At 44.1% G+C, this 27988-nt stretch overlaps 2 protein-coding genes across 4 annotated transcripts; both read right to left on the reverse strand.

The window, feature by feature from the left end:
* Positions 1–994: 994 nt before the first annotated feature.
* On the reverse strand, positions 995–10931 carry LOC124881285 (E3 ubiquitin-protein ligase Topors-like). Of its 2 annotated transcripts, none has more exons than XM_047386826.1 (4): positions 10672–10931; positions 6911–9369; positions 6519–6644; positions 995–3263 (listed from the first exon to the last, which is right to left on the reverse strand). In XM_047386826.1, exons 1-4 carry the CDS (start codon positions 10753–10755, stop codon positions 1484–1486), a joined length of 4449 nt encoding a protein of 1482 aa, XP_047242782.1. In that variant the 5' UTR covers positions 10756–10931; the 3' UTR covers positions 995–1483. The 2 variants fall into 2 exon arrangements, with proteins under 2 accessions (XP_047242782.1, XP_047242781.1); XM_047386825.1 differs by having other exon boundaries at positions 6519–6647.
* A 5548-nt stretch (positions 10932–16479) lies between these two features.
* LOC124881291 (atrial natriuretic peptide receptor 1-like) lies at positions 16480–27101 on the reverse strand. Of its 2 annotated transcripts, XM_047386837.1 has the most exons (24): positions 27027–27101; positions 26544–26655; positions 25140–25272; positions 24910–25042; positions 24553–24654; positions 24156–24258; positions 22263–22408; positions 22102–22174; positions 21820–21964; positions 21645–21731; positions 21431–21574; positions 21214–21335; positions 20589–20727; positions 20394–20442; positions 20197–20298; positions 19567–19686; positions 19312–19405; positions 18746–18833; positions 18414–18553; positions 18184–18336; positions 18008–18106; positions 17801–17892; positions 17486–17705; positions 16480–16882 (listed from the first exon to the last, which is right to left on the reverse strand). In XM_047386837.1, the coding sequence occupies exons 1-23, from the start codon at positions 27060–27062 to the stop codon at positions 17526–17528; spliced, it is 2592 nt and encodes an 863-aa protein (XP_047242793.1). In that variant the 5' UTR covers positions 27063–27101; the 3' UTR covers positions 16480–16882; positions 17486–17525. The 2 variants fall into 2 exon arrangements, with proteins under 2 accessions (XP_047242793.1, XP_047242792.1); XM_047386836.1 differs by having other exon boundaries at positions 16480–17705.
* Positions 27102–27988: the final 887 nt, after the last annotated feature.

The following is a 27988-nucleotide window of genomic DNA, read 5'->3' on the forward strand; positions in this document are numbered from 1 at the left end:
GTCTCCAGCAGTTTCCCCGTCACTGACTGTTGAATCGGGCCTTGGTACCGATCCACCACAGACTGTGTGTTTAACAGCCAGTTAATCGCACCCTGATAGGCTTAATTAGAGCAGCAGAGCCTCCGTCTCCGTCGCTCCCCTGAGGCTCATTATGCTGCTTGCTTTCCTGCTGCTGCAGCTGAGGAGGAGGATGGGAAGGGAGGAAGAACACCGCTCCATCTGCTGGTGAGAAGCACAAACTTCTCCTGTTGAGAGTGTGTTTACCTCTACGCCTGCATTCATTAAAGCCGCAGTAAAATCTTCAGCTCCTTCGTTCTCTGATGAAGAACATGGTGTCGTGTGCAGAGAAGTGATGCTTCTGCAGGCTGCAGGTGGTGAAATGCACTGATTACCAGATCATCATGTCTATGAAAGCAGGAGTCTGAGGATCTGGAGCACACAAGTGTGTGCTAACACACTGCCAAGACGTAAAGACATCAGCAATGACCTTAAAGAAGCAGCTGGGAGGGGTCATAAGGTCATTTAGCATGCAAGACAGCTGCCAATCCTCCCATGAGGGAACATCCCAGCAAAGTCAGTCCAGGATCACAGGAATGAGCTCCATCACAGTCGCTCAAGGGTACGCTAGCAGGCTAAAGGTCAAAGTTCATGGCAACATCACAAGGGAGGCTTATTTGGAAACGTTGAAGGAGAAAGCCTCTTCCCAGTAAAACCAAGATGGCGGCTGAACTTAAGCATCTTAAGAAAGACCGTCTGGTCCTTCAGACCAGAGCAGAAACATCTGGAGAAAAAACAAGCAGCAAAAACACCTCCAGCCAACAGTCAAGCATGGTGGTGGCGGTATGATGACTGGAGCTCAAACTGAAGAAACCCTGGAAAGATAAGTTGTTCTACAGGCTGCTGGGGTGCACTTAGTTTTTTTTTTTTTTTTACCAAGGATGGTTGCTCTACACACACTTTACAAAACTTTCTGAATCAAAGAAAAAAACGCAGATTTTCGGATCAAGCTTTTATTCAGGACTTTCCTCCCCCATTCCAGAACCTGTAAACACATTTGGATCGCTCCAGTGTGACACTGACCTTCTGCTCTCCACCAGAACCAGAACCAAATGTTCTGCAGTGATCTGGAACACATTCAGTTTATCACTTTTAAAAGATCTGCATCGGTTCTGATGACTGACAGGAAGGAGGTTCAGTGGTTCTGATGAAGTCTGATACCGGACCCCTCCAGTTCTCCTTTAATGCACCGAAGCAGTCCAATTAGTCTGCTTCCAGAATTTGAGGGGTTTCATTATTCCACAAACATTTCATCATCTTCAAGATAAAAAGAAATAAAAAACATATAAATATATTTGGATCAGAACACATAAATGGCTCGCAGTCCCGCTATTTAAAGTAAAGGCATAAGACGAGTCCTGACCCAAAGAACAGAAACTCCTTCTGTACATTTTCACCAGAATCATTTCGTTTAAGGTGGAATTTTTCAGGAGCGCTGCTCAGACTGTGGGTCCGGTGGGTGATTGTCTGCGTTGTGCTGAAAGGTTCCGGTTCTGTGGGAGGCTTTAGTGCGGGAGGAGTCAGAGGAAGGTCGGAATGCGGGGTCATGGAGGTGTGGGTCCGGGTCGTGCTGGATTTGAGGTCGCGGTACAGAGTCGGTGGGCTGGAGAAGATGGCCGTGGAAGAAGTTGGAGCTCAGATCGCTGTGGTTCTGTGGTCCGGAGTGGGACCCGGAGCGGTGAAACAGCTCAGAATGGGATTTGGGCCAAAAACTGCACTTTGTGTTTGTTGAGATGAAACTACTAGAGTGTTGGGATGGAGACGAGGATAAGGCCATGTGATGGGAGGCGGAGTCAGACGGCGGCGTGAAGATGGAAGCTGATGACATCCCGCTGACCCTCTGACCTCCTGAAGCTGCTCTCGAACACAGGCCGCCACCTGCTGGCGGTTCTGGGCAGCTCCTGCCGAGCAGCTTGTCAGGTAAAAAAGAAGCAGCATCTTTAGAGTTCACTCCTGAGAAAACATCCCAGCTAGATGGATGGAGGTCCTGACGGATCGGGCCCAGCGCTTTATTCCCGTCGCCTCCGGAGGTAGAGCTGCGGTGAGCTGGATGGAGATCTGTGGAATGTGAGGAGTTCACAGGGTCAGCAGGTAAACACAGTTTCAAACGTTCCCTGCTGTGATGAGACTCTGTGGAAGGACAAGAACCCAAACCCAGACCGGGAAAGTGATCGGAACCAGAGGAATGGGAATCTGCTGGAAGCCTGTGGCTGCAGGAGGGGACCCCGGCGCCGATGGTGGACGTCCACACGTTGTTGAGGTGGTTCTTGAGGGTGGTTATGGGAGGAATGGCGTGCTTGTTGAGACCGAGCAGGACGGGGGAGTTCCTGCCGTTCGGATCAGCGTCGGAGGAACACTGAGGCCCAACGTCTCGGGGAAAAGCGGCACACTGCTGCGGACTTCCAGCATCTTTGTGTTTTAGAGGTGGTGGAGTGTTCCTGTTGTAGGACCTGACAGGACTGGCCCGTCTGAGGAGAGGCGGGACATCTCTGCTCTCCTTCGTCCTGTCCAGGGGAGGTCCTGGGGGGAAGGAGGAGGTTCTGGTCTGGGAGTTACATTCCTGATTCTGCTGACAGCTGATGTTTGACGTTGGACCGGAACGTGTCCTCTCCTCCAGCAGGCAGTCTGCTTTCTGGTTGATCTGCTGTGGGGTCTGTTTTCTGGAGTCAGTGTTTGGGGAAAGATCCGGTCTGGCGGGAGCGATCCGGTTCAGGTCGCTAAGGATGGATTCCAGCAGGTACCGGTCAGATGAAGACACTTCCTGGTGTCTTCTGTGAAACGGTTTAGGACCAGCACCCTCTCCTACAGCAGCCGGTTCCATTGGACCTTCACCTGGTGGCTTTGAATCGGCCGCTCTGATTGGCTCAGCAGCCGTTTGTTGATCATCGGAGGTTTCGAGCAGAGAGACGCTGTCCTCCACGTTGATCACGTCCACGTAGCTGCTGTCACCGTTTTCTACTCGGCGTGCCGCTCTGGACCGCACCGCCGCCTCAGACTCCGACCCGTCAGATCCTCGATCCAGGATGTCGGTGGGAAGCTCCGCGTCCATGTTGCCGCCCACATCGGTCGAGTGAAGCATCGGGAGCGAAGGGAGGTCGGAGAAGTCGATGGTCTGCTGGCTGCTGAGCGGGCTGCTGCTGGCGCTGTTGGTCCTCCTGACGTCGTCATGGCTACTGTCGCTGTCCAAGGTGATGATGACGGGAGAACTGAGACACAGAGAACACGGTAAAACAGGGGTGTCCAAACTTTTTACAACACATTTCTATCAGCGGCTCAACAATAAATGAAACATGCAGTATTTACTGAAATGAAGCAGAAGAGAACTAATTATTGCGGGTCAAAAAAAGGTTCTGAGAAGTTTGCCTTAATGAAAGAAAGGTTCCTAACGTTTGGGTCGAATGTTTTCTATTTATTGGTCTAGAAAATGTTTCAGTTTATTCCCAGCAACAAAACCAGAACCTTCAACACGCCTCGCTGTGTTTAACCAAGGTTACTGGATGGGTCCGGCCCAGTTCTGCTGCATAAAACTCACAGGATGCTTGTGGCCCGAAACCAAGCTAATAGTAAAAACATTTTCCATTTAAGAAGATAGAAATGGGAGAAAACCAGCTTCATTTAGTGGAAGGACGAGTCTGCAGCAGCAGCTCCTGGCTGGAGCATCTCAGTTAACTTAAAGGATGTAAAAACTTTAAAGCACTTTGTCTTTTAAGAACTTTTAGAACCTGGGTCATTTGGAATCTAAATAAGATGCTTCATCTGCCATGTTTGTTTTAAACGTTTAGCTGGGACGGACCAATGACTGGACCACGTTTGCTGGGCTCCTACAGACAGCAGAGGTTTCTCCTCACAGCAACACGGGGAAATAAACACATCAACTCATCAAGAATGACCTGCTGGTTGGTCAGAGTCCTCGGCCACATTTACACAGAACAAATAAAAGCAGCAGAGCATTTCCAGATTAAACTCAGAGCCTGTAAACAACAAGAATTATCTGTTAAAATGAAAGAAAAAAACCCAAAGATGCTCTTCTAACTTTCTGTTACACCTAGCTGTGCTGCAGCTGCAGCGCTAACTTAAATGTTATCCGTTGTGTTTATGAATTCAACTGTGAAATCACATTTATTTACGGACAGAACTATAAAAAATTAAACATTAATAGAACACCAGTAGAACATTAATAGAACACCAGTAGAACATTAATAGAACACTAGTAGAACATTAATAGAACACCAGTAGAACATTAATAGAACACTAGTAGAACATTAATAGAACACCAGTAGAACATTAATAGAACACTAGTAGAACATTAATAGAACACTAGTAGAACATTAATAGAACACTAGTAGAACATTAATAGAACACTAGTAGAACATTAATAGAACACTAGTAGAACATTAATAGAACACCAGTAGAACATTAATAGAACACTAGTAGAACATTAATAGAACACCAGTAGAACACTAGTAGAACATTAATAGAACACTAGTAGAACATTAATAGAACACCAGTAGAACATTAATAGAACACCAGTAGAACATTAATAGAACACTAGTAGAACATTAATAGAACACTAGTAGAACATTAATAGAACACCAGTAGAACATTAATAGAACACTAGTAGAACATTAATAGAACACCAGTAGAACATTAATAGAATATTAATAGAACACCAGTAGAACATTAATAGAACACTAGAACATTAATAGAACACCAGTAGAACATTAATAGAACACCAGTAGAACATTAATAGAACACTAGTAGAACATTAATAGAACACCAGTAGAACATTAATAGAACACCAGTAGAACATTAATAGAACACCAATAGAACATTAATAGAACACTAGTAGAACATTAATAGAACACTAGTAGAACATTAATAGAACACCAGTAGAACATTAATAGAACACCAGTAGAACATTAATAGAACACCAGTAGAACATTAATAGAACACCAGTAGAACATTAATAGAACACCAGTAGAACATTGATAGAACACTAGTAGAACATTAATAGAACACCAGTAGAACATTAATAGAACACTAGTAGAACACCAGTAGAACATTAATAGAACACCAGTAGAACATTAATAGAACACTAGTAGAACATTAATAGAACACCAGTAGAACATTAATAGAACACCGGTAGAACATTAATAGAACACCGGTAGAACATTAATAGAACACCAGTAGAACATTAATAGAACACCAGTAGAACATTAATAGAACACTAGTAGAACATTAATAGAACACTAGTAGAACATTAATAGAACACCAGTAGAACATTAATAGAACACCGGTAGAACATTAATAGAACACCGGTAGAACATTAATAGAACATTAATAGAACACCAGTAGAACATTAATAGAACACCGGTAGAACATTAATAGAACACCGGTAGAACATTAATAGAACACCAGTAGAACATTAATAGAACACCAGTAGAACATTAATAGAACACCAGTAGAACATTAATAGAACACTAGTAGAACATTAATAGAACACCGGTAGAACATTAATAGAACACCGGTAGAACATTAATAGAACATTAATAGAACACCAGTAGAACATTAATAGAACACCAGTAGAACATTAATAGAACACCGGTAGAACATTAATAGAACACCAGTAGAACATTAATAGAACACCAGTAGAACATTAATAGAACACCAGTAGAACATTAATAGAACACTAGTAGAACATTAATAGAACACTAGTAGAACATTAATAGAACACCAGTAGAACATTAATAGAACACCAGTAGAACATTAATAGAACACCGGTAGAACATTAATAGAACACCGGTAGAACATTAATAGAACACTAGTAGAACATTAATAGAACACTAGTAGAACATTAATAGGACACTAGTAGAACATTAATAGAACACCAGTAGAACATTAATAGAACACCAGTAGAACATTAATAGAACACTAGTAGAACATTAATAGAACACCAGTAGAACATTAGTAGAACACTAGTAGAACATTAATAGAACACTAGTAGAACATTAATAGAACACTAGTAGAACATTAATAGAACACCAGTAGAACATTAATAGAACACCAGTAGAACATTAATAGAACACTAGTAGAACATTAATAGAACACTAGTAGAACATTAATAGAACATTAATAGAACACCAGTAGAACATTAATAGAACACCAGTAGAACATTAATAGAACACCAGTAGAACATTAATAGAACACCAGTAGAACATTAATAGAACACCAGTAGAACATTTTTCCTGACAGAAAGGTTTGTGTGAGGAAGTAAAGCTGGGATTGGTTGGGTTGACAGGCTGAGCTGATTTGGTATTTCCTGTTTTAAGAAACAAATAACATCTTTTTTTTGTTGTTATTCATCTCTTCAACAGAAAGGTCAGAAGGTCAATGTTTTAAAGCGGTTCAGAACCTTTAAACCCTCCCTCCATCGTGTAGTGTTTCCTGTCGTGTGACCGTACCTGCTGAGGTGTGTCCTGCGGTGGGGTCTCCGGCGCCATTTGTGCGCTGAAGGCTGCGTCGTGCTGGAGGTGATGGTTCCCTCGTAGATGATCTCCACGCTGGGACTCCGGTCCTCTCTGGACCTTCTGCTGATGCGGGACGAGACAAAACGTGGTTTCTGTTTAGCAGCTGCATCGATTCATTTATTACAGAAATCGAAACTCTGGATTTCAGAAGGAAAGAAATTAGAAGCAGAAAACTTGGAGAAGGAGTTTTTGTCAGAGTTCAGCGTCTAATGAGCCGATGGCGTCACCTGCTGACAGGTAAGCGATGCAGCCGGTTAGAAAGAGGATCTCAGAAGCTATTAGACTTAAATATTAACACTACTACCTCCAACAGGAAGTGTTCTCACCTGTTTCCTGTTTTCAAGCTGCTGTTCTCACGCCCCAGGGCCTCTCTCCGGATCTTCCGCCTCTTCTTGTGCTCCCTCTCCCGCTGCTGGCTGCGGTTCGGCCTCCAGGACGGATCCTTGTTGCTGCTGTTCAGGTGCCGGCTCTTGTACTTCCTCTTCCCGCCGGGCTTTTCTACATGATGGGGCCGCTTGGGGGAGAAGGCGGGAGTAGGCGGCGTTTGAGGGGGAGAGGAGCAGAGGGGGGAGATGGAGCGGGAGGGTGAGGTTGAGGAAACGGAGGAGGTGAGAGGGGACACCTGGGTCAAGCGGAAGTCCCAGCTGGAGTCTCGTGGGCTCTGCGACAACGAAGAGGCGGAGTCAGCGCTATAATCGAAAGGTGATGGAGAGCAGCGGGACATCATGGGGGGAAAGATGGAGCGGTTTGGGTTGCAGAAGGTGCCGCTCCTCCTCAGATGTTCTCTACTCCCGTCCTGCCTTCCTTTCTTCTTCTTCCTCCTTTCCCCGTGCTGCTTCCTGTCTCTCCGCCTCCACTCAGGTGTTGCTGGACTGAGTGAGCACACCGACTTTGTGCTTCTTCCAGAACTTTCTGACCACGAATGGGAGCGCTGCCCCGTCTCACTCTGTTTCTGCCCCGCCACATGCTCTGCTCTGAAGGCGCCTGATGTGGAGGGAGGGATGATGGGTAGGTTGGAGGAGGGAGGAGCGGAGGAGGAAGAAGGAGGAGCCTTTTTTACTGTCTCTGATGCAACCACCTCATTCTCTTCTTTCTTCTTCTTCTTCTCTCCCTCACCTTCCTCGCTGTCAGAGGAGAGCTGCACCAGCTCCGGAGTCCGTTCTGCGATGGGTTTCTTGTAGCCAACAATCAGACACTCCTCCTCCTCCGCGTGGCGCTGTCCTCCCTCCTGATTGGCTGAGTCTTGAGGGGCAGGGCTGAATGCCGGTGTGAGCGAATGCGATGGTTCTGCTGTGGTATATGAGGGTCCCGGGGTTTCATCGTCCCAGCCTGACAGGCTGAGGCTGCTTCCTGCTCTGATGACATCATCATGATTTCCTCCTGCACCCTCAGATCTTCCTCCTCTCTCCTCCCCCTCATCCTCTCCTTCAGAAATGGCGATGACAGAGCTGCCATCGGAGGGCGTGCTCACCTGGTCCAGCTCCATGGCGGTGGGCGGCGGCTCGTACACCGCCTGCTGGTCGTAGCTTTCCATCCTAAGTGTGGAGCGGGCGAAGCTCACCAGCTCATGCACAAAGTGCTCAGTGCGCGCCGACAGGAACGGCCGCAGCTCTTCTTCTATTGCGGCCGCGTCCTCCAGGCCGCTGCGGAGGACCCGAGCCATGACGGTGCGCTGAACTACATCCGTGAGCGAGGCGTGGGAGCCGAGCAGCACCGTCAGCTCCCGCCGCAGCCAGATGTGGAGTCTGTTGAGATGGCTGGTGCTCCGACGGAAAGACTCTGCTGTGATGGCACGCTGTCGCCCCTGGTTACCGCTGATGCCCTGAGCTCGTATGCCGCACTGGTAGAGCGCCTTGCGGAAAGCGATCACCTCCCTCTCCCCCATGTGGATGGCCCCGCCTTCTCGCTGCAGCCGCTGTCTGATCGCCAGGCGACACATTAACCGCCGGGACGCCCGGGTGTTGGGGGCAGCAGGGGGCGCTGCCGCTCCTCGGAGGCCTGTCAGCTCGTTAAAAACCAGCCTTCGCTCCTCATCTCTCCTCCTCATGTCCTCCTCAACCCCCATATTCTCCATGATGATTTCTGACATGTCGAGGTGGTAAGGTGAGACTGGAAGAGGAGGAGAAGGCATGAAAAACTCCCACTCACCCATCCTCTCATTAGACCTTCTGCCGCTCGCTGCCCTCTCCCTCCTTCGCCTCCTCCGGATGTTCTCCCTGTCGGCTGCCACCAGATGCCTCCTCAGCATCAGCCTCAGGTGGTGCTGTGTGCTGCCATCTGAGGTCATCGCAGCTACCGTGGTTAGGAAGGTGCTGGCAGTCAGCTGGCTGTTGGTGCGCGGCGGCTGCAGGGTGTACTCTTTGAAGTCATCCTCAGCGCGGACCGAGTGAAGGATGGAGGCGAAGGGCTGCTTGCAGAGCGGACACTCGGCCTTGTTGTGGGACCACTCCTGGATACAGTGGAAGCAGAAGCGATGGAGGCAGTGGTCCAGGTACGCCAGGTTGTTGAAGCGGTCCAGGCAGATGGGACACTTGGAGTCTGGCGACGCCTCTGCCGCCACTGCAGGACGCGTGGTTCCAGACGAGGTGGAGGGAGGAGACGAGGATGAGGAGGGTGCAGCGTCAGCTGAGGCCAAAGCTTTGCTGCAGTTTCTCTTTCTGCTGCTCCGTCTGCTCTCTCGGGTTCTCTCTGCGTCTCCGGCCAGCGAAGCGCCTCCTGCTGGAGCAGCTTCAGCTGCAGTGTCGCGCCGACGTTCACGCAGTTTCATCCGTGTTGGCGCCATCACCTGGGCACACAGAAACAGAAGGCTACTGGTGAAAGGATGATTTTCAGCTTGAAAATCCAACTTAATGATCAGTAAATGCACCATGATGAAGCTCTACCAGGTTGACATAATCAGGTGCAGACGTTGTTACTGAGTGAAGAAGACTCAACGTCAGTTATTTTCAGAACCAGCGAGGACATTAAATGAGGTCAGAGGAAGCACAAAGAGGTCATTTGAAAGGAAACGGGGCTTTCCCAAACAACTTGCAGGTCATTTACTCTGGGAGAGAGAAACACGTTCAGCAAATACCAGGAAGGCTGGCTGGAGTACTGCAAAGTACATCTGTTCCACCCTGCAGAGTTTTAACACTAAACCTTTTTATTCTTCCTCCAGGTTGAAGTGTTTTTGGGCCCAGATTAGACCTTCACCCAGTGCCTAACATACAGGATCCCTGGTTCCAGATTTACAGTGTAAAACAAAGACCTGCTGGCATTACTGGCCCAGGCAGCATCATCTGAAGGAGACCTGAGTGAAAATGTCCTGCAGGTCAGATCATCCAGGTCTGAATGAGGTAAACGTGTTCATTTCATTTCCAGCAAACGAACCGGTAAACTGAGTTGAAATATATGCAGCTGAATCTGTTTTTCAATTCCTCAGAACTTTGCAGAAGTATTCCCACCTTTTAACTTTATTTTTATTCTGTCAAATTACAAACACAACTTATTTTATTCTGTTTCATGTGAGAGAGCAACACAAAGAAGTGCATAGTTCAGCGCCCTTTTACTCTGCTCCCCCTAAATAACATCCAGTGCAACCATGTACCTTCAGAGAACTTCAGAGAACATGATGAAGACCAGAGAACACAGCAGACATGTCAGGGAGGAAGGGCGGGGTTCTACGCCACCCTGCGGTTCTTCAACCTGACCAGCTGGACTTGACTGACCTGACCAGAACCAGAATGAAACCAAAGCTTCTTCTAAAATCGGCTCATAACAATAAAAACCAACATGCCGCATTTACCTTAACTTAAGTTAATAACATCTAAACTCTCCGTTTTGGTCGAAATCTCTCAGATTCCATGTTTTCCTGAACTGCAAAACCCAAAACTGCACGACCCAGAAGAGAATGCTAACAAGCTAGCATTAGCCTAACAGCTGTAAACATTTAAAGACACAGTGCAGGTCGGTATAAGCCCATTAGATTTCACCAGTACGGACACATCGAACATCCACCAGAGTCTGACATTAAACATTTCAAATCTTTGTTACATTTTCTGCCTTCCTGGTAGCTTGTTAGCATGCTAACGCTGTTAGCTCCACGGACCTCAACAGAACAATTCGCAGCTCGCTCCTCTTCATCCGGGCCGTTTCTCCTTCTCCGGGACGAGCTCCGCGCCGGGAGCGGCATCCACTGTCAGCAGAGATGTACCGCCGTCCCAAGCTCCGAGATCCAGATCCGTTCAGAACCCGTTTACCGTCCGGGACCGAAACATCGGGGTCTCGGTCGGCTGTTTTCCCAACAGAAGCTGCAACACAAGCAACAAGGGATGATGGGAAACCAACGTCTTGTTTTTTTTAATTCCTGGAGCCGAAGATCGTCTATTTACCAGGAGGACTCACTGTCACATGATATCGACGGAGCTCTTATTACGTAATGATGCCCATGCAGCCAGCCAAACAGCGCAGATGTTTTTAGAACATTCTGGAATAATTTTATTCTATTCATGTATTACTTTTCATTTTAGTCCTCATCCAGAATCATGACTCAGACCGGAAGTTGTTTTTTAAATTTGTTTTTTTGGAATTTTTCATAGTTACTTTTCTTGGAGAAAAAAAAAAATGCTCAAAAGATTAATTAAAGGGTTAAGTAGCAAATATCTGCACTATTTATCTGGTCAGTTGTTAATTAGTTTCAGCTGCTTTGGTGTTAATGACAAAAGGTGGATGATGGGAAAACCGTGCTCCGTGATGCCTTGGTCCAAACCTGGGAGGAGAACCCCGAGGACATAACCTCTCTCAGGCATGCATGCAAACATGTGGGAGCGAAACAAGTTATTTGTTGGCTTTTTGAGTTGCTCAAGTTTGATTCTGGTTAAATGGACTACAACCACCTTTCCCCCCTTTGATTTACAGGCTGTTTGAATTTGGCCTCTGTAGGTTGATACTGTTCATTCCTCAAACAGTCCATGTCAGAAAGGATATTCAACAGCTTCCTTCCTTGGAGATCTGACGTTTTTAAAATGTTCCTTCAATATATCGGGACAGTGTAGAAAACGGCGCCCTTAAAGGATAAACCATTAAACCTAAAATGAAAACAGGTTACTTTCAGAGGATTTGATGTAATGTGTAGTATGTGATTACGTTCACACTAGTGGGTAGTTTATATTGTTTCTTGCAGTAAAACTACGGTAAAAGTGAGACCTCTTTCTCCGTCCTGTTCTTTGTGTGGTTACCATAGTAACATGTGTGTTCTCTGTACTGCCCTCAAACGGCAGCTTCCGCAGAGCTCCGCCATGTTTAGACGGTGGTTTAACATTTAATGTTTTATTCCTAAAGAATGAAGCAAAAATCATCAGAGAAGACGTCATAAATAAAAACCATCCAGGAAGCTGAAGTTGTCCAAACCAAACTTTCACCTACAGTTGGCCCTCTTTGACACAAGATGGCGCCGTGGAACCATAGACGGAGCTTGAAGTCAGCGAAGAAGAAGAAGAAGAAGCAGGAGCGCCCGGCTGTGTTTTCAGCTGCGGGACAACATGGAGGCTCTCAGCAGGAGGACCGTGGACACGATTTATTCTGCGGTAAAACCTGCTTTCATTTAATGTTTGTTCGAACCCCGCGGAGCTTCCTGTTTATCTGGAGGTTAGCAGATTATTACAGATTTATACGAACCTCTGTGAGGCAAAAGATGGCGAAGAAATGTGTGGAAATATTACAACATGTAAGAATATGGATGTTATAGTTGATGTTATTTGTTACTGTTAAAGGCTGAGTTAGATCTCAGTCAGTCAGGATGTTTTCAGTTATTCTGACAGACTTATTTTAGTCATGTCCCTGTTGACTGCCATCTTTGAACAGACCGGTTCTGGTCAGCGGGTCAAACAGTGAAAATCATTTTCTCCTGTTTCTTTAGAGCAGTCCTGACCCGGGCTGACTGGACTTAAGCACCAGTTGTTTTAAGGCATACATACGGAGAACTTTGGCCCGTTTGCTGTATGATTCAGGTTCTTTGGGGTTGAGTCAAACCCAGAAAGATGTCAGGAGTGTCCGCTGAAAGCTCACAGATTTGTTAACTTGTTCTGTAGACATTTGTTCTGGTCCACTGAGCAAGCTGCTACCTGAACAAAATACAGGTGTTTTAAAGGTCACTTGAGGTCACTGTGGTTCTCAGGTAGAGGTGGTTGTGACCAGCTGACAGGATGGGTCTCAGCGTCTCCTGATCTCTCTGTCCTCCAGGTTCTGCTGGCTGTGGTGGTTTTGTCCTGGTCTTATGTGATCTACGCCAGCAGGATCGCAGCTCATTGGCTGCTGGAGAGAAGGACCACCCTCCTGCAGGAGGACTGACGGCGCTGCTGCGGCTGGTTCTGGATCAGAAACTACCAGCTGCAAGAAGGGGTTGCCTGTCGGTCTGATGGAACAAACAGCAGGGTTCTGTTTCAGTCCTGTTGGTCCTGAGAAGGTCCAGATCCACAGCGGTCATGCTGAGCAAACAGGAAGAAGATCCCCTGCTGAGACTCTACATGGAGGCTCTCCTGGAATTTAACGATAGACGTTCTGAGGATCCAGGACTGTGGATTCTGGTGCTGTCCAATAGAAACATTCCAGAACTGGATGCAACAAAACCTTAACTGACTTTAAATTGATTTGATTTTTGTTATTGTGATTTTTCCTTGTAAATAAATGTGTGAGCAAATGTTTGTTTGTTCTCTTGAGTTTGTAGGTTTTCTGTATTGAACATAAAAACCGGTTCTAAAAGTTCTAAAAGTGCTGCTGCGAGATTCCTTCAGCTCCATCAAATATCAGCGTTCAGACGAGAACTGGATCTGAGCTTTTAATCTAAAACCAGGATCAGCTCTGGAGCAGCGAGGCTCTCAGACAAACATCCTGTTGAAGCTCTGAAAAAAACTCCATTCAAACAAGGACGTTTTACTTCACCCTGATGAAGAGGAACCTGCTGCAGAGAATCAGAACCAAAATGTTCTTTACGCTCTCAGCCGCAGCTCATTTTAATAAACCAGACAGAAATCAGCAGAGACGCTGCGAACAGGTCCGTCATTGGAGACCGTTGGTGTCCATGCATCAACATGCTGGCTTCATCCAGGAGAGAAGCACAGTCAGTGGCAGCAAGAACCTCCAGTTGGTTAGTCTAGGAGGGAGAAAACATCATCTAGAAGGAGAACATGAAGCTACTGGGAGCAGCAGCCAATCCAGGCGCAGCTAGAACCAGATGTTACGTCTGTGGAGATGAATAACAGGGAGGAGCAGAAGACATGGAAGCAATACCTGCAGAAGATGGTGAGAAGCAGAAAGTTCTCTGCCTGAGCTTCATGTTCTTCATCATTTATTCACTGACTGATGACGTGGTCTCTGATGCGTTCAGGATGATCTAAACCAGGGGGTTACTTTGTTGCAGACTTCGTCCTGCAGGGGGAGCTCTCACATGGACTTTAAACTGGGAAATGTCCTGTTTTTATTTTTCTGCAGCATCGCATCTATGCTACAAATCCACAACTGTTGAAGTTTCTGAACATCACCAGAGGGTTCCTCAGGAGCAGACTGAGAAGAGTCTGAATAATTTGTGTCTGTTGGTCCTGCTGAAGCTGATGATGAAGGTGACTGGTCCTCTGACAGCTTCAACCTCTTCTAGGATCTTCCATGAAGGAATGGTTCTGTGGAAACAGATCGTGTTCACAACATAAAGCAAACCCAAACTCTGCTACACTGGTCTAAAAAAAACCCAGAAGTTTCTCACTCTCCTGTCTGCAGCTCGTCATCCTAACAAGCTCCAACCTTCTGAGTTTATTCAGGAAGAAAAGGTTATAGAAGCTTTTCATTTTTATTCTGTAAGCTAAGATTTTTCACCAGATCAGGAAACTGAAACAGAAACATCTTCAGACTAGTAGGAGGACAGCAGAGCTTCCAGATCATCAGTAAACAGCCTCCATGCAGTGAGCTGGTTACAGGTTTGTTTTCACATCGTGTCTCAGCTGCTTTAATCACACACACACACACACACACACACACACACACACACACACGGTGCTGTCTGAGCCGGATGGGACGCCGTCTTTGATGCGGCTCCTCAGATGTGTAAATGTTCTCAACAGAATGGGTGAAGGAGAGAGGCCGAGCGAGCTTCAGGCTGAATGAGCGCTGGAGAGAGAGAGGTTGAGCACCCATTCTATTAGAACCACTTCAAACACACACGTTGTGTTATCTGTAATTAAAAAACGCCCCTCTTCAGCCCCCTGGCTCTGGTTGTGGCCCCCGGGGTGTTTTTCACATACTGAACAGCCTCTTTGTGTTGTTTATGGGAATGAGCCGTCTTTGGTTCTGATGATCTGAGTCATCCTGCAGCTTCAGAACTGGACCCGTCACAGATTTCATTGCTGTCCTCCATGTAACACCACCCAGCGTCACTGAATCTTATCCATATGTTTACGTCTATTTTAATAAGTTCTTCACCGTTTATCTCGTTATTAACCGAACCCAGTTCTAACAGACAGATTTCTACGTTTATTCTGGTTCGCACATTTATCTCTGAGAAGGATGCAGTGGTTCCTACAGGATAAACACACTGGATTAACGGATCATCATCATGTAAGCATCTACCTCTATAACAGCTGACGTTTCATTGGGTTTCTGCTCCGTTGCATCCAGCCAAGTTCCAGCGACATCAGCAATGACCTTAGAGAAATAACTTGCTGCCCATCAATCTGGGAAGGGTTCAAACTGTCCATCGTTCTGCAGAGAGAAAGGAGACAACATTTCAGACGGCTGCCAGTCTTCCCAGTGGTGGACGTCCCAGCAGATTGACCCTGGGGTCAGAGCCTGCAGGGCTTGGGGAAAGTATGTAGCTGGTTAAATGTTAAAGCTCATGACGGAGAAAGACTGAACCGGTACGGATGTTTGGAAGAGTTGAAGGACCGTAATGCACCAAGTTTGGAGAAATGAAAACAAATACTAACAATCAAACACGGTGGTGAAGGGTGATGATCTGGGCTAGTTTTTGGTGTCTTCCAATCACCAATGAACTCCTCTGTAGACCAAAGTATTTAAGCATAAGTCCATCTGTCTGAAGGTTGGACCAAACTGGGTCATCAACAGGACAGAAATCCTGAAGACAGCAGCAGGTCTACAACTAAAGGGCTGAAAAAGAAAAGACTAAAGGAGTTTTAATGGCCTAGTCAAAGCCCAGACCACAGGAACCTCACTGAACTAAAGCAACGTTTTCAGACGGACAACCCCAGCCTAAAGATTGTTCTACAGACAGCTGGATCATGGGGTGCACTTATTTCTTCACTAACTTCCATGGTCTTCATTTGATAAGTACTGACTCTGTGGAACCGGTTCTGTGCAGTTTATCCCAGGTTATATTTAAATAATTAGACCAGATCATTTTTATTAAATCCTAAAACTCCAGAATGGAAACAGGGTGTACTTTCTTTTTTTTATTTTTTATACTTTGACATTGGTTTCGTTAGCTAAGTACAAACATTTTATCGTTGAACGTTTCCTCTGTTTAGAGTCCGATTGTTCAGCTTAACGTCTGACCGCAGAGGTTCTGAGAACTGACTGAGGGTTCTGGTTCTGTTGCCTCCGGCAGCTGTGCTCTGATCCAGATGAGCCCACATGGAACCAGACGCTCCAACTGCAGCCGTCTGTTAAAAGAGATTCAGTTTCCATCTTACTGACCCGGTATCAGAGAGGTCAGTACCAACACCGACCCAACAACATGTCAGCATGGCTGCTGCCCCTGGTCCTCCTCTTCCTCCTCCGCGGCTGTAATGTTCTGGATCCTGCAGATCCGGAACATTTTCCCCACAGAGACAAACAATGAGCCTCATTCAGGACTAAACGGTTGTTTGGGTCTAATTTCTATGAGTTTAAAGTAAAACAGAACAGGTGATAATCAGGTTTTTGCAGATAAACTTTATTTCATCGGTTGCTGTTCATCACAAACATGTTTTCATACAACAGTTCAACATACAGAGCAGTCTGGTGATAAAACGATGTTCTCTTTGCTGTGAAGGGAGACAATTTCGACCTTTTATTCTTAAAAATGACATTTTTTTCTCTTCACTGCTGTGGTTTTCTTTGCATGAACTTGGTAACATTTGAACTGATCTTTAAAACCAAAGGCAATGCTTTAAACATTAAAACTGAGATGTACCTGCTTGCTCCATTTAGTGAGCATACCAGATCTCCACAGAGCAGAGGACTTCTTCTCTTTACCCCGACCACGGTACGTCACTACAGCAGGATTAGCTATGAAATGGGGGGCGTTTGGTTCCCTTCGTTGTAGCGCTGATAGACTGAATAAAATCATCGGGGGCCAAATGTTAGGTTTGTTTTCCAACCTGAAGTCATTTCCTCCGTATTAAAACACAGTTTATGTAGATAAAGTGATCAGGAGACGATAAACAGATAAGCTGGGAGTGAGAAGTTGCAGATAAAAAGACAACCAAACATTAAATCTACCGATAATTAACAAGTTGTTGTAGAGAACGTTGAATAACGAACTTTAAACACAGTTTTAATATGTCTGAATTAAATTTTGTATGAACTTGTGGAACAAAAACCGGCTGTATTTACTTTTTACTTCAAGTTTGAGTTAAATAGCATAAAGACACACACACATTTATACAGTATGTAAAAAGTATAATGATTAAATAAAATAGAAATTATATTTATTAATATCTATATGATATATTTATATCTTAAAGCTCTTATAATTTAAATGAAACCTATGCCTAACTAATAAAACAACAATACAATATCTACAAACATGAATAAAGGTTTTCTAAAGGTTGAGGACAGTGATGATTCTTAATAAACGGCCAAATTAACATAACTGCATTCCTTTAATAGACATTTTCCCACATTTACAACCACTTGTGAATAAAGACTGACGATACCTAAACACGGCACATGGAAAATCTGCAGAGAAGGTTTGGATCAGGCTGGTTCCATGAGAAGATCGTCGTTGACGAATCCTGGTACAGACGCGTACAGGTCCTTCTCCTTCTCTGTTTCTATGTTGTATTGTTTGGCTGCTCTGGTGTCACCTCCGGTGTCCTTGGAGACCCCAGAGGTCTTCTTCCCCTCCAGCCAATATGTCACCATGTCACCTTTCCCCTGTGAGACAGCGGAAAGTTTCTGACTGTAACTGGGCCTTCCCCAGAGCTCCCAGTGTTAGCAGGAGTGGATTGTGGTGGAGGTTGAAGGCTCACCTTGACCTGGAGGGTTCCTCTGCACTCCAACACGTAGCCACCAATCTCCTCCAGGAGGTAAAAGGCACTGGAGCTGCACTGGATCTTCAGAGCTGAAAAGATACAGAGGCAGGGTCTTAAAGGTGCATATCACCTTATTCACGACTACAGCTCAGTGTTCCTGAGATGTTAACCAATGATTAGTCTTTGCAGGTTTAACATTGCTACCCAGGCTCGTGGACTCCATCCTGGAAGCTGTGTTGACCGTATCTCCAAACAGACAGTACCGAGGCATCTTGGTCCCAACAACTCCAGCCACCACCGGACCTGCACGGCATGCAGGAGAGATGTTTAAAAAATAATTCATGAACAGAGTTCAGCTTTCCAGCTGTTTGCATGCATACCCGAATGAACTCCCGCTCGTATCTGCAGCTGCATGTTGGGTTTGTGGGGGATCCTGAAGGTGCGACAGACACCAACCAGGTCCAGGGCCATGCTGGCAATCTCAGAGGCGTGCAGGATCCCGTTCTCCCGAGGAACGCCCGACACCACCATGTCTACACAACAGTTAACAAGACAAAGTGTAGCTTGTGTTTGATGCAGCATTGAACTCAGGGTGTGTGTCTGTTCTCACAGGCATCGCCAATGGTTTCCACTTTGTAGACGTCATTGTTGTCGATGATGTCGTCGAACGTTGTGTACAACTTGTTGAGGAAGTCCACCACCTGATAAGGAGTGCTGCTGCTAGACAGCTGAGTAAACCCAACGATGTCACTGCAACCAAGCACACACAATATTATCACGTTTTAATCTGGTAACGGCATCGGTCAAGCGAGCAGTGAGGAATCCTACACAGACTTATCTTCAGGGAGTAGAAGTTTTAAAGTACTAGAAATAATCCAACTAATTTACTTTCCTAATCTGTCATTTGCATTGCAGAGGTTTCAGGAAAACGTCAGGTGTTACCTGAAGAAGACGGTGGCGCTGACGTAGCTCTGAGCCTGTAAAGGTTTCCCCTGACGTAGATCATCCGCTACCTGTTTAGGAAGCATACCTGCAGGAAACACAACTTGATATAGCAGGAGTCACCTTCACACACAGTTTGGAGATCACGTCCTGGAGAGGGGCTGGACAACCGTAGCGTGGTGGTCCCAATTTTTAAATTGAGGGAACCTGATAGGGCTTACAGTTCTCAGCCTTTCTTTGAAGGTTTGCTCTAGGATATTGGAAGGAAGCTTTGACTGACTGATGAATCTCAGATTCAGGAGAAGCAGCATGGTCTTTAACCTGTATGTGGAACAATAGACCAGATCTTTGCTGAGGGGTTCATGGGAGTTTGATTGTTCAATCTACTCAGATCTAAACACAGGTTTGTTTGGCCTGGGTCCTGGAGAGGCTTTTAAGTGGTAATATGGGCATCTGTCCAAGAAGCTTCAACAATATAATTATCAGGAGGCCATAAAGGCTTATTGATGTTTATGTATCTGAACATTAATATTTCCATGTAAATTCTGTGTTTCTCAGCATCTTACTGTACAGCAGCCTGTCGGTCTTCTGTTTCTCCAGCGTCAGATCCTGAGTCCTCTCAGCCACAAGGACCTCCAGGTGTTTACTGTACTTCTCCATCTGGAACACAGAGAAGTGTTCTTCAGTTCAGTAGATACAGTGAAACCAAGATGGACTGAAACAACATTAACCTCCAGTTGAGAAGAAGGTGTACTTCCACTCAAATAATAATTTGATTTCAGTGAATATGAATAGTCTAGCTATGGTGGCCTGTTATTTACCAGGTTCATCATCATGTCCACTGGGCTGACTTTGATGGGGTTGATGCGGTGAACAAATTTCTTGACTTGCTCAAATGTTGGTCGTTGGACGGGGTTATGAGAGCGACATTGACGAATCAGCTTCGGGAGCACCAGCAGACCAAGAGAGATCAGTTAATGTCAGAATGAGGTTAAAATAATCTCTTAATTGACCAAAAGCTCAGAAAAACGTTATCTAAAATAAAGTCAATACATTGTTTAACTTTAACTTCCATAAAAAACATCTCAGTACATAAATTGTTGTGAAAACCAAGAAATTCAACAAGGAAACGAAGGATAAAATAAATTTTCATTTAACCATTGAGTGTCATGTGGAAAATTGGTGGCTTGAGTTGTTACCTCTTTGCTGTTCACTTAGTTTGTAACCTGAGGAAACATTTTGTTTAAGATTTGATTCATAGAACGATTATCCACTAAACTATTCAGACTAAAACAGTCATAGTTCTGTTTAGATGTGTAAACTTTCAGCTCTCCCTTGCTGCAAACAGGTGATAGCTAAATAAATTGAATAAAATGGTCAGACATTAGTTTTCCATCTCATTTCACCAAACTTGAGATAATTCCTGCGAGTAACGGGGCGTTTGTTCACACCTCTGCGTAGTCAGCAGGACAGGGGCAGGTGTTGTCGCCTTTACTGGAGATCAGCTCAGGTAGAAGAGGACACCACCCACACTCCAGGTTGGACTCTTCTGCCTGCAGAGCAGTAGGTCTTTCAGATATTTGTGTTGCTTTTCAACTTTTTATTCTTACTTAGTTATGTTAGAGGGACCCCGTAGACTGCAACTTACTGGGACTGGGTCACTGCGAGTGGCTATTTCCAGAAGAATGATGGAATAGCTGAAAGAACATACATTCACAGGTTACCAGGTGAACTGTAAGCAAAACACATTTTCAAACTCTTAACATTTTCAGATGTGATTTTCTGTTGAGTTTAGACAGCTGTTCTAACTGGTTTATGGAAAAAACAAAGTTGACTGCAGCACCTGAACACGTCTCCAGCAAGAGTCGGCTCCATGCTGGAGGTCTGAAACTCAGGTGGCATGTACACCTCCAAGAGCCTCCGCTGATAGGAGGACAAAGGCTCTGTCCCATCGTCCCTCCGATATGTCCTCAACCCGTAGTCTAGAGGTGGAGACCACATCTCAGTCAAAAACACTCTGCAACCTTTCTTTAGCAGACAGGGGGTAAAATAATTGGGGGCTCATCCGGGATCTAACAGGAATTTCATGGTTTGATGACTGACACTGATTTGAAAATTCACATTACTGCCTAACAGAAGCTATAGAATAACATCGTTATATACCACAAAAAGTGGGTGAATTTGGAATATTGGATTCCTCATAGCAGCGTAACTATCTGACAAAAACAGCAAAATGAGACATGTTGATTGTAATGGCAAAGTCTCTGATTTGTCATGAATATAAACAAAAGGAAGAAGCCTGACACATCAATACACTATTTGCTGTAGTTTGCTTCCAAAAAAAAGCTTTAGTCAGAAAAAAATAAATCGTATAAAGTACCTTTGGACTATTTCAGCTTGCTTTGAATACATACATGTTTAAATATAAAGTTGGTTCAGGATGTTGAAACAGTAACTGCTAAGATGACCTGTTATTTTGCACACCCAGCGGTCGTCTAACACACAGTTCAGAGACTTGAGTCGGCCGTGACAGATCTTGTGCTGATGGAGGTACGACATCCCTCTGGCGATGTCTGTAGCGAAGGAAAACCTGGCAGTTGCAGTAAGGGAAATCATTACTGTGACGGTCGTTTCTTGTAGCCTAATTAACCCAACAAGCAGTTCTATCTCCAGATCAGAGTTTACCTGAAGCCCCAGTTGAGGGGGATCTCCTCGTTCAGAAGGACATCATGAAGACTTCCCTTTGGGCAGTACTCTGTTACTATGGCAACATTTGGCACTTCAATGCATCCCCCAATGAACTTACACAGGTTTGGATGATCCAGCTCCCTGAACACAGAGACAGTGTCAGAGAGTTTTTCAGTTGAGGTAAAATCAAAGCTTTTTGTCTGTTTCTCACCTGACTTGTTTGACTTCCTCTCTGATGGTTTTGGACAGAGAGAAGGACTTAGTTTGGATCTTTTTGATTGCCACCGTTCTTCCGTCACTGCAGAGGAAATAGATTCTGAGACCACATAAAACCGGACAGCATGTGGTTTAAACAGTCTGACAGGAAGGTTAAGATGTGGCCATACTAGATCCCGGTGCAGGTGAACCGTCCCTTCCGGTTTGCTGGTTGACCCATACAGGAGCTGAGCGCAGTCACACAGCTCACGTTGCTGTCAGTGTGTCCCACTGGTACACTAATTATACTGCCCATGGTCATATGAGCTTGCTGATCTACACACAGTGACAGAAGAGCACATCTGCACATCAACTCTCAGACTGGTTTCTGTCCTTTTAGACAATTATTAAGACAATATTACCAAATTGTTCCAGTTTAACTCAGTACAAGATGATGCTAGTCTGTGTCATACCTTGTTTAATTGTTGAGAAGTCAATGATCCAGCTTTCATCCCACAGCAACTTCTCCTTCTGATACTTCAGCCACTGCAATGACAGATTCCCTAATTGTTAACTTTAAATCAAAGAGTTTGTGCCTACGTGTTCAGAGTGCTTGTGTTGTCTGCGTTCTCACCAGAGCCGTCAGTATAAAGGAAAGGCAGAGCAGGCTGAGCGGCAGGCCAATGGCCACCTTGGTGGCGTGACTCATGGGACATTCTCCACAGTCAGCTGGACAGGTGGAACAATGCTCCCCCTCCTCACAGATTTTATCACCGCAAACTGATGGAGGAAGAATTTGGGATAACATTAAAACCAGATGTTAAAACACACTGTGTTGAAAGACACATAACTATTTCTTGCCACTCTCTGACATCAGTTAAGATTGACATTTTCTCTTCTGAATGCCAGAATAATTAGACTTTTTTATTACTGCCTTTGGATTTAGACATTTAAATACACCTAGACTACTTTAAACAGTTCAGGAAATCCCAGAGTACGATGCCACGGCTTTAAAAGCTTCTGATGGTTTTTAAGGCAACACCTCTTCCTTGTGTGACATAGAAAAATCAGCAAAGATATAAGGAAGTGAATTTTGGACCTCCATAGATCTGCTTTATTTTTGGGTACATTAAAAACCATGGGAATGTCCAGCCATCATACGGTTGAGGAAGGAGGTGGGTTCTGTGTCTCACAAATGGTCAATTTCTGGTGCAAAATGTGTGAATAAATCCCAGAACAAAAGCTAAAGATCTTCTAAGGATGCTGCTGAAGCTGGCATGAGAGCAAAATTATCCACAGAGAAACAAGTCCTGTACTAACATGAGCTGAAAGGCCACTCGGCGAGGAAGAAGCCAAAGCAAAATTAAAAGCCAGAGTACACTTTGCATATAAACCCACAGACAAAAAGACTAAGACATGTCCTGTGGCCCTGATTAAATCAAAACAGTATGACAAATATTTGGTTGTAATGACCAATCATTTCATTTGTAGGGAAATGAATGTCAGGGTTCCAGCCTGAAAACACCATCTGAACTGTGAAGTACAAGGCTGGCTGAATCATGCTGTGGGGTGTTTTGCTGTAGAAGGAACTGATGCATTTCCCAACATTGATGGTGTCATGAGGAAATGTGAAGATACTGATGGAAAACTGGTGGAAATAAGACTGGTAGGAGAGGCTAGCTGTGGGAATGTAATAAGAGTTTTCTAGAAAGTGGCGAGTGATCCTTCTGGTCTTATAACATTTGGTACCTCATTTTATTTTTGTGGAACCTTAAGAAAAACACTTCATAGTCAGAACACCTTGTGGGAAAGATCATACCAGAGGATATTACTCAGAGAAATGTGGCAATTGAGACAGAAGCTGTTTAGATAAAATATTCAGTAGTTAGGGGCTAACCAGTTGCTGTTCTGAGCTACAAACTGTTTCTTAGCAAAATAGCACTTAAACTCCTTTGACAGACTGTGTAGGAAGCCATTCACAAGACATATATTAGAAAATGTTCAACACACATTTAAGCACAATGCTCTGCATCAACCACCTTCTATTTTGCTCTAAATCTCATATGCTGACTTCTTTATGAATGCTAACACCTGTGCATGATGAGGCTGCCTGGACTGGTGATCTGTGATCAGCCAGAGGAAGCTTAGAGAGGGTTATGTCACTGCAGCTATAGATTGGGGAACCGTTCTGTAAAAAAGGCAGATGACAGATCTTGAAGGTAAATAGGAAGTAATATTTTCAGTTCATTGTTAGTCCAGCACCATAACTGCTTAATTAATGAAGCAACACTTGGTTACTGGGATTCCTGTTAGTAGAGGGGTGATATCACTGAAGCAATAAGAAGCCTATATCTTGATTTGGCTAACACATTGCTGGGACCACTTAGATTACCTCTACAGTCAGAATCCAGATTAGCATTTGAAACAGTTAAATTGTATTTCCCTACAATGTATTTTTTCCCAACTGGATGGTGTGAGCGTCTTCTTTTGTCATTTATGGCGGGAATTATCTCACTGATAGACCTACCCACAGCTGGCAGAACAGTGCTCTTTGCCTCCAGTGCAGCCTGCATCGTACCGACTCTGATGTGAGCAATAAGCGAGGTTAAACCTGGATGGAAAAGAACCACCTGTAGGACAATGTGCTGGTGTTAGGAGGTATCCATTAAACCTTGGTCAGATAATTATAATTAATGACTAATTTGTAGCCAAAAAGCCATTGAAACATAAACTAGTGTATCATCTGCATATGGTGATATCAATGAATGTTATTTTTACTTTGGGAAAGTTTCATCAAAAATTATTTTATAAAATTGAATAGAATAGAACATAATGTATACCTTTTTCTCTAACCATAAACATTTGTCTGCTAGAAATTACACTTATTTGAAAATTAATGTGTGATACTTATGTGTGCATCCTACCTTGGCAGTCCAGTTGGTCTGGGTCATCTTACCAGTGGTGGAGATGGTGTGAGTAAAGATTCTTCCATCATCAGGAATCCAGGGGCCACAGATGCTCTCTGTCTGTCCAACAGGAAAGCCAGAAGACCTGATTAGGTTTGCTATATGTTTTCAACACATATTAAGTTTAGTTTCGGAGTTTTTGTGTCCCAGGTTTTATCTCCCTACAGCTGAGTAATTTTTTAGCAATAGGTTTTAGAAAAAAGGTAAAGATGGAGATTTTCCCATATATTATGTTTATAAGATTACTTAATAATACATATCAATTAGTTGATTAGAGTATTCAAAGAACAACAACAAAAACATGGCCATGTTCACCATGTATCCCATTGGACAGGAGTGGATGTTAGCATGATGGATGCAGCAGTTTTCTCCATTAGCATCTGTCCAACTCGCCGGACAGTCTTGATTTTCACAGAACCATCGAGCAGATGCAGCATCTGTTATTGAACTGAAGACACACAGAAACACCAGATTAACAACCAGCTCAGAGCCAGGTTAGGGAACCCGTCACTGGGCCTCAGATAAATCCAGTGGAACCACCTTACCTTTGTGAGAAGATGCCATTTTGGACCGCCCAGTGGTAGAAGGAGTCCCGGGCCGTCACGGAGTAGATGACAGTAAACACCTCACCAGTTTTCACCATTTCTGGAGGACGGAGCACCCAGGCCATCTCCATACCTAAACCCAAACACACAGCAGGAAATCATTTCTAAACTTGCAAACTTTGAAGATAAACATGTAGATAAATGTAAGCAGAGGACTGGAGTTATTTATACTCACCAGTTCATTCAATTCAAAGATAAAACAAACATTCAACAGGCGAATATTAGAGATCTGGGCTTTCTTCATGTGTTGTTCATTTGGGTTCAGTTAATATGAAGCAAATGCAAAATGCTTAGAAATTTAATCCAAACTGATGGGATGATGATAGTTGAGTTTTTAAAGCTAAAATATAAAACATGCATCATTTGACTTTTTCTGCATGATTTACCCGTTTAATGTAGAACGGTTTCTTAGAAGAGAGTCGGGAGAATTTTAATTTTTTAGTTTTCTTCAGTCTCAGACTCTGTTCAGACTTATATGGATTTTTGCATAACAGAAATGATCTGATTTCACATCAACAAAAGAAGTTTTTGCTAGAAAAAAAATATTTTACTCACAGAGCAGTCGGAGACTTTTAGAAACAAAAAACTAGAAAGCTACGTTGCACATACCCACTACTGTTTTCTGCATAAATAACCACAATAACGCAGTAAATTTAAAGTTTTTTTCTTTTTTCTATCTTGCTCCCTCCGACTGACGTTGCCACCTACTGGTACTCCAGTGTTTTTGTTGTATTTCTGAGATTCACACGATGTTCTTATAGACATTAAATTATTTATAAAGATCAACACAGATCTGCCTCACTTTAATGGCATGTTCCTTTGTTTTTCCCATTTTGAAGAGTGGCTAAAAGAAATGGCAAATAGGCTTCTGTCACACCATAGTGATTCCCCATTCATGGGTTACTAGACAAAAGATCCTAGAGAATCTGATCAAGTCAAAAGAACTGATGGATCGAAGAAATGATTTAAGCCGATTTATTTTACAGGATTGCTTTAATGGAGTCAATAATTGAGGTGTCACTGATTTTGTTCAAAACAATAATTTCTAAATGTAGTTTTATGCTATCCACTGAAAAAATGTTTTCTAAATAAAGTTTGGATCTTTCCTAATTTTTTCAGTGTGACATTATGTTGCCGCAATTAAAGATGATTTTATTTTAGGTCTTTTTACACTTATTTAACTATGGACGGCAATAAATATGAAGGGTACTACAGCAATAAACTCTCTATCCAATTATTCATTTGATGTATTCTTTACTGAAATATTTAGATTCAACGGTAGGTTTAAAAGTGCAGTAGTGCGTGGAGAAACAGAAGGTATCCCACTGTGGATCAGACTCTGACCTCCACAGTCGATCATGTTGTATTCGTTTGGTCGGTCCAGAGGCCAGCAGTCGTACTCCCTGTTATCCAGGTCGTGCCAACAAAAAGCAGGAAGGACTCGGAAAATAAAAACCTGGAAGCAAGACGACACAAAAACATACAGGAGCATAAAGACTCAAAGCAACATCTGCACCACTGCAAAGGTCAAAATAAATCAGATTTTAATGGGTTAAATGGGTTTAATAAAGATGGAAACACTGGTATCTGTCCAAAATTAAACAAATTGTTTTTTAATTTTTAAAATCAAACTAAGTAGGAAAAGGTGATGATGCTCTGTGAACAAACACGTAGATAGAGAGGTTAACACTCAGCTTTAAAAATGACAAATTAAACACGAAACAACCTGCAAAGAAGCCTTTATTGTAAAACTGCAGGCAAGAATCACAAGAAATGTAATAATAACCATAATAATCATCATCTTTAAATGCTAAGATGTTTTCTTACCCACAGCAGAAACCAACGTCTCTGTAGGTCCTTCATGCTGCTGCTGCTGCTGCTGACAGGCGAGGAAAGCTGCAGCTTCTGAGCTGCTCAGTCTGAAGAAGAGGAGGTTGAACCCAGAGCAGAGAGGACTTCAGTCTGCAGCGGATGAACCCTCACTGCCCTCTGCTGGGGAGAACTGTTACTGCATGTTGGTTTTTACTCTTTCAAAGGGAGGTAGAGGTCATTGAATCATGTTCCTGTTCTTAACATGTAGCTCAGAAACACGACTGAAGCTTAAATTATTCAGGTTTGACGAATCAGAGTTGAAATGAACATAGAAATTCATACTTTAGGAAAACATAATCATGTCATATAGCTCTAGGTGAGTTTACACACCTGGAGACAGGAGGAAGTTTTTTTGATTTCACTTAAATGCAACAGGGTGCGGCAGTCCTGAGAAAACCCTCAGATTTTATATGTTAGATGACCTGAACTGAGGACCAAGAACAATAGAAACATGTTTGAAGAGCTCAAACAACCCAAATGGGGATGCTTTGTCTTTGTTTTCCCTGGGTTGGCCTGGTGGGGGTTGCTGACAGGGAGAAACACCTAAACATAAAGTGATGAAGAACAGAAATCAGGAGGTTTATTATGTCGTTCTCACATATACATGCGTGGGTTTGGCTGGACTGGACCGGGAACGAGTGATGAGGAGCGGTGTGCCAGTAGGGATAAAAATAACAGCAAATAACTGGAGGTAGGAACTTCCCTGGCTTTAATTTATATTTATAAAAAATACAAGACATAATGTCTGGCTGAAGAGTGCCTGCAGAGGGGTCAGTAAGTTCCCCCCTTTGGCCCCTCTTGGTGGCGCCACTGCATTTGTTGTCCTGTTTCAGCAGCTGTTGAATAATCTCAGTTTAAAACATCAAAATGGCTGAGATTTATTAGTTAAAAAAGCTTTAAAGAAAATATTTTGATTC

This window comes from Girardinichthys multiradiatus, chromosome 14 (genome assembly GCF_021462225.1).
Source record: "Girardinichthys multiradiatus isolate DD_20200921_A chromosome 14, DD_fGirMul_XY1, whole genome shotgun sequence".
NCBI lineage: Eukaryota > Metazoa > Chordata > Actinopteri > Cyprinodontiformes > Goodeidae > Girardinichthys > Girardinichthys multiradiatus.

Excerpts from the sequence above, each read along its gene's own strand:
- LOC124881285 (XM_047386825.1), bottom strand. The coding sequence starts at position 10,755 with ATGCCGCTCCCGGCGCGGAGCTCGTCCCGGAGAAGGAGAAACGGCCCG. Across the intron at positions 9,370-10,671 it reads CTGCGAATTGTTCTGTTGAG|GTGATGGCGCCAACACGGAT; the intron begins GTCCGTGGAGCT and ends CTGTGTGCCCAG. Across the intron at positions 3,264-6,518 it reads CGCAGGACACACCTCAGCAG|TTCTCCCGTCATCATCACCT; the intron begins GTACGGTCACAC and ends TCTGTGTCTCAG.
- LOC124881291 (XM_047386837.1), bottom strand. The coding sequence starts at position 27,062 with ATGAAGGACCTACAGAGACGTTGGTTTCTGCTGTGG. Across the intron at positions 22,409-24,155 it reads CACTGTTCTGCCAGCTGTGG|TTTGCGGTGATAAAATCTGT; the intron begins GTAGGTCTATCA and ends TTCCTCCATCAG. Across the intron at positions 18,337-18,413 it reads GGAAACCATTGGCGATGCCT|ACATGGTGGTGTCGGGCGTT; the intron begins GTGAGAACAGAC and ends ACTGTTGTGTAG.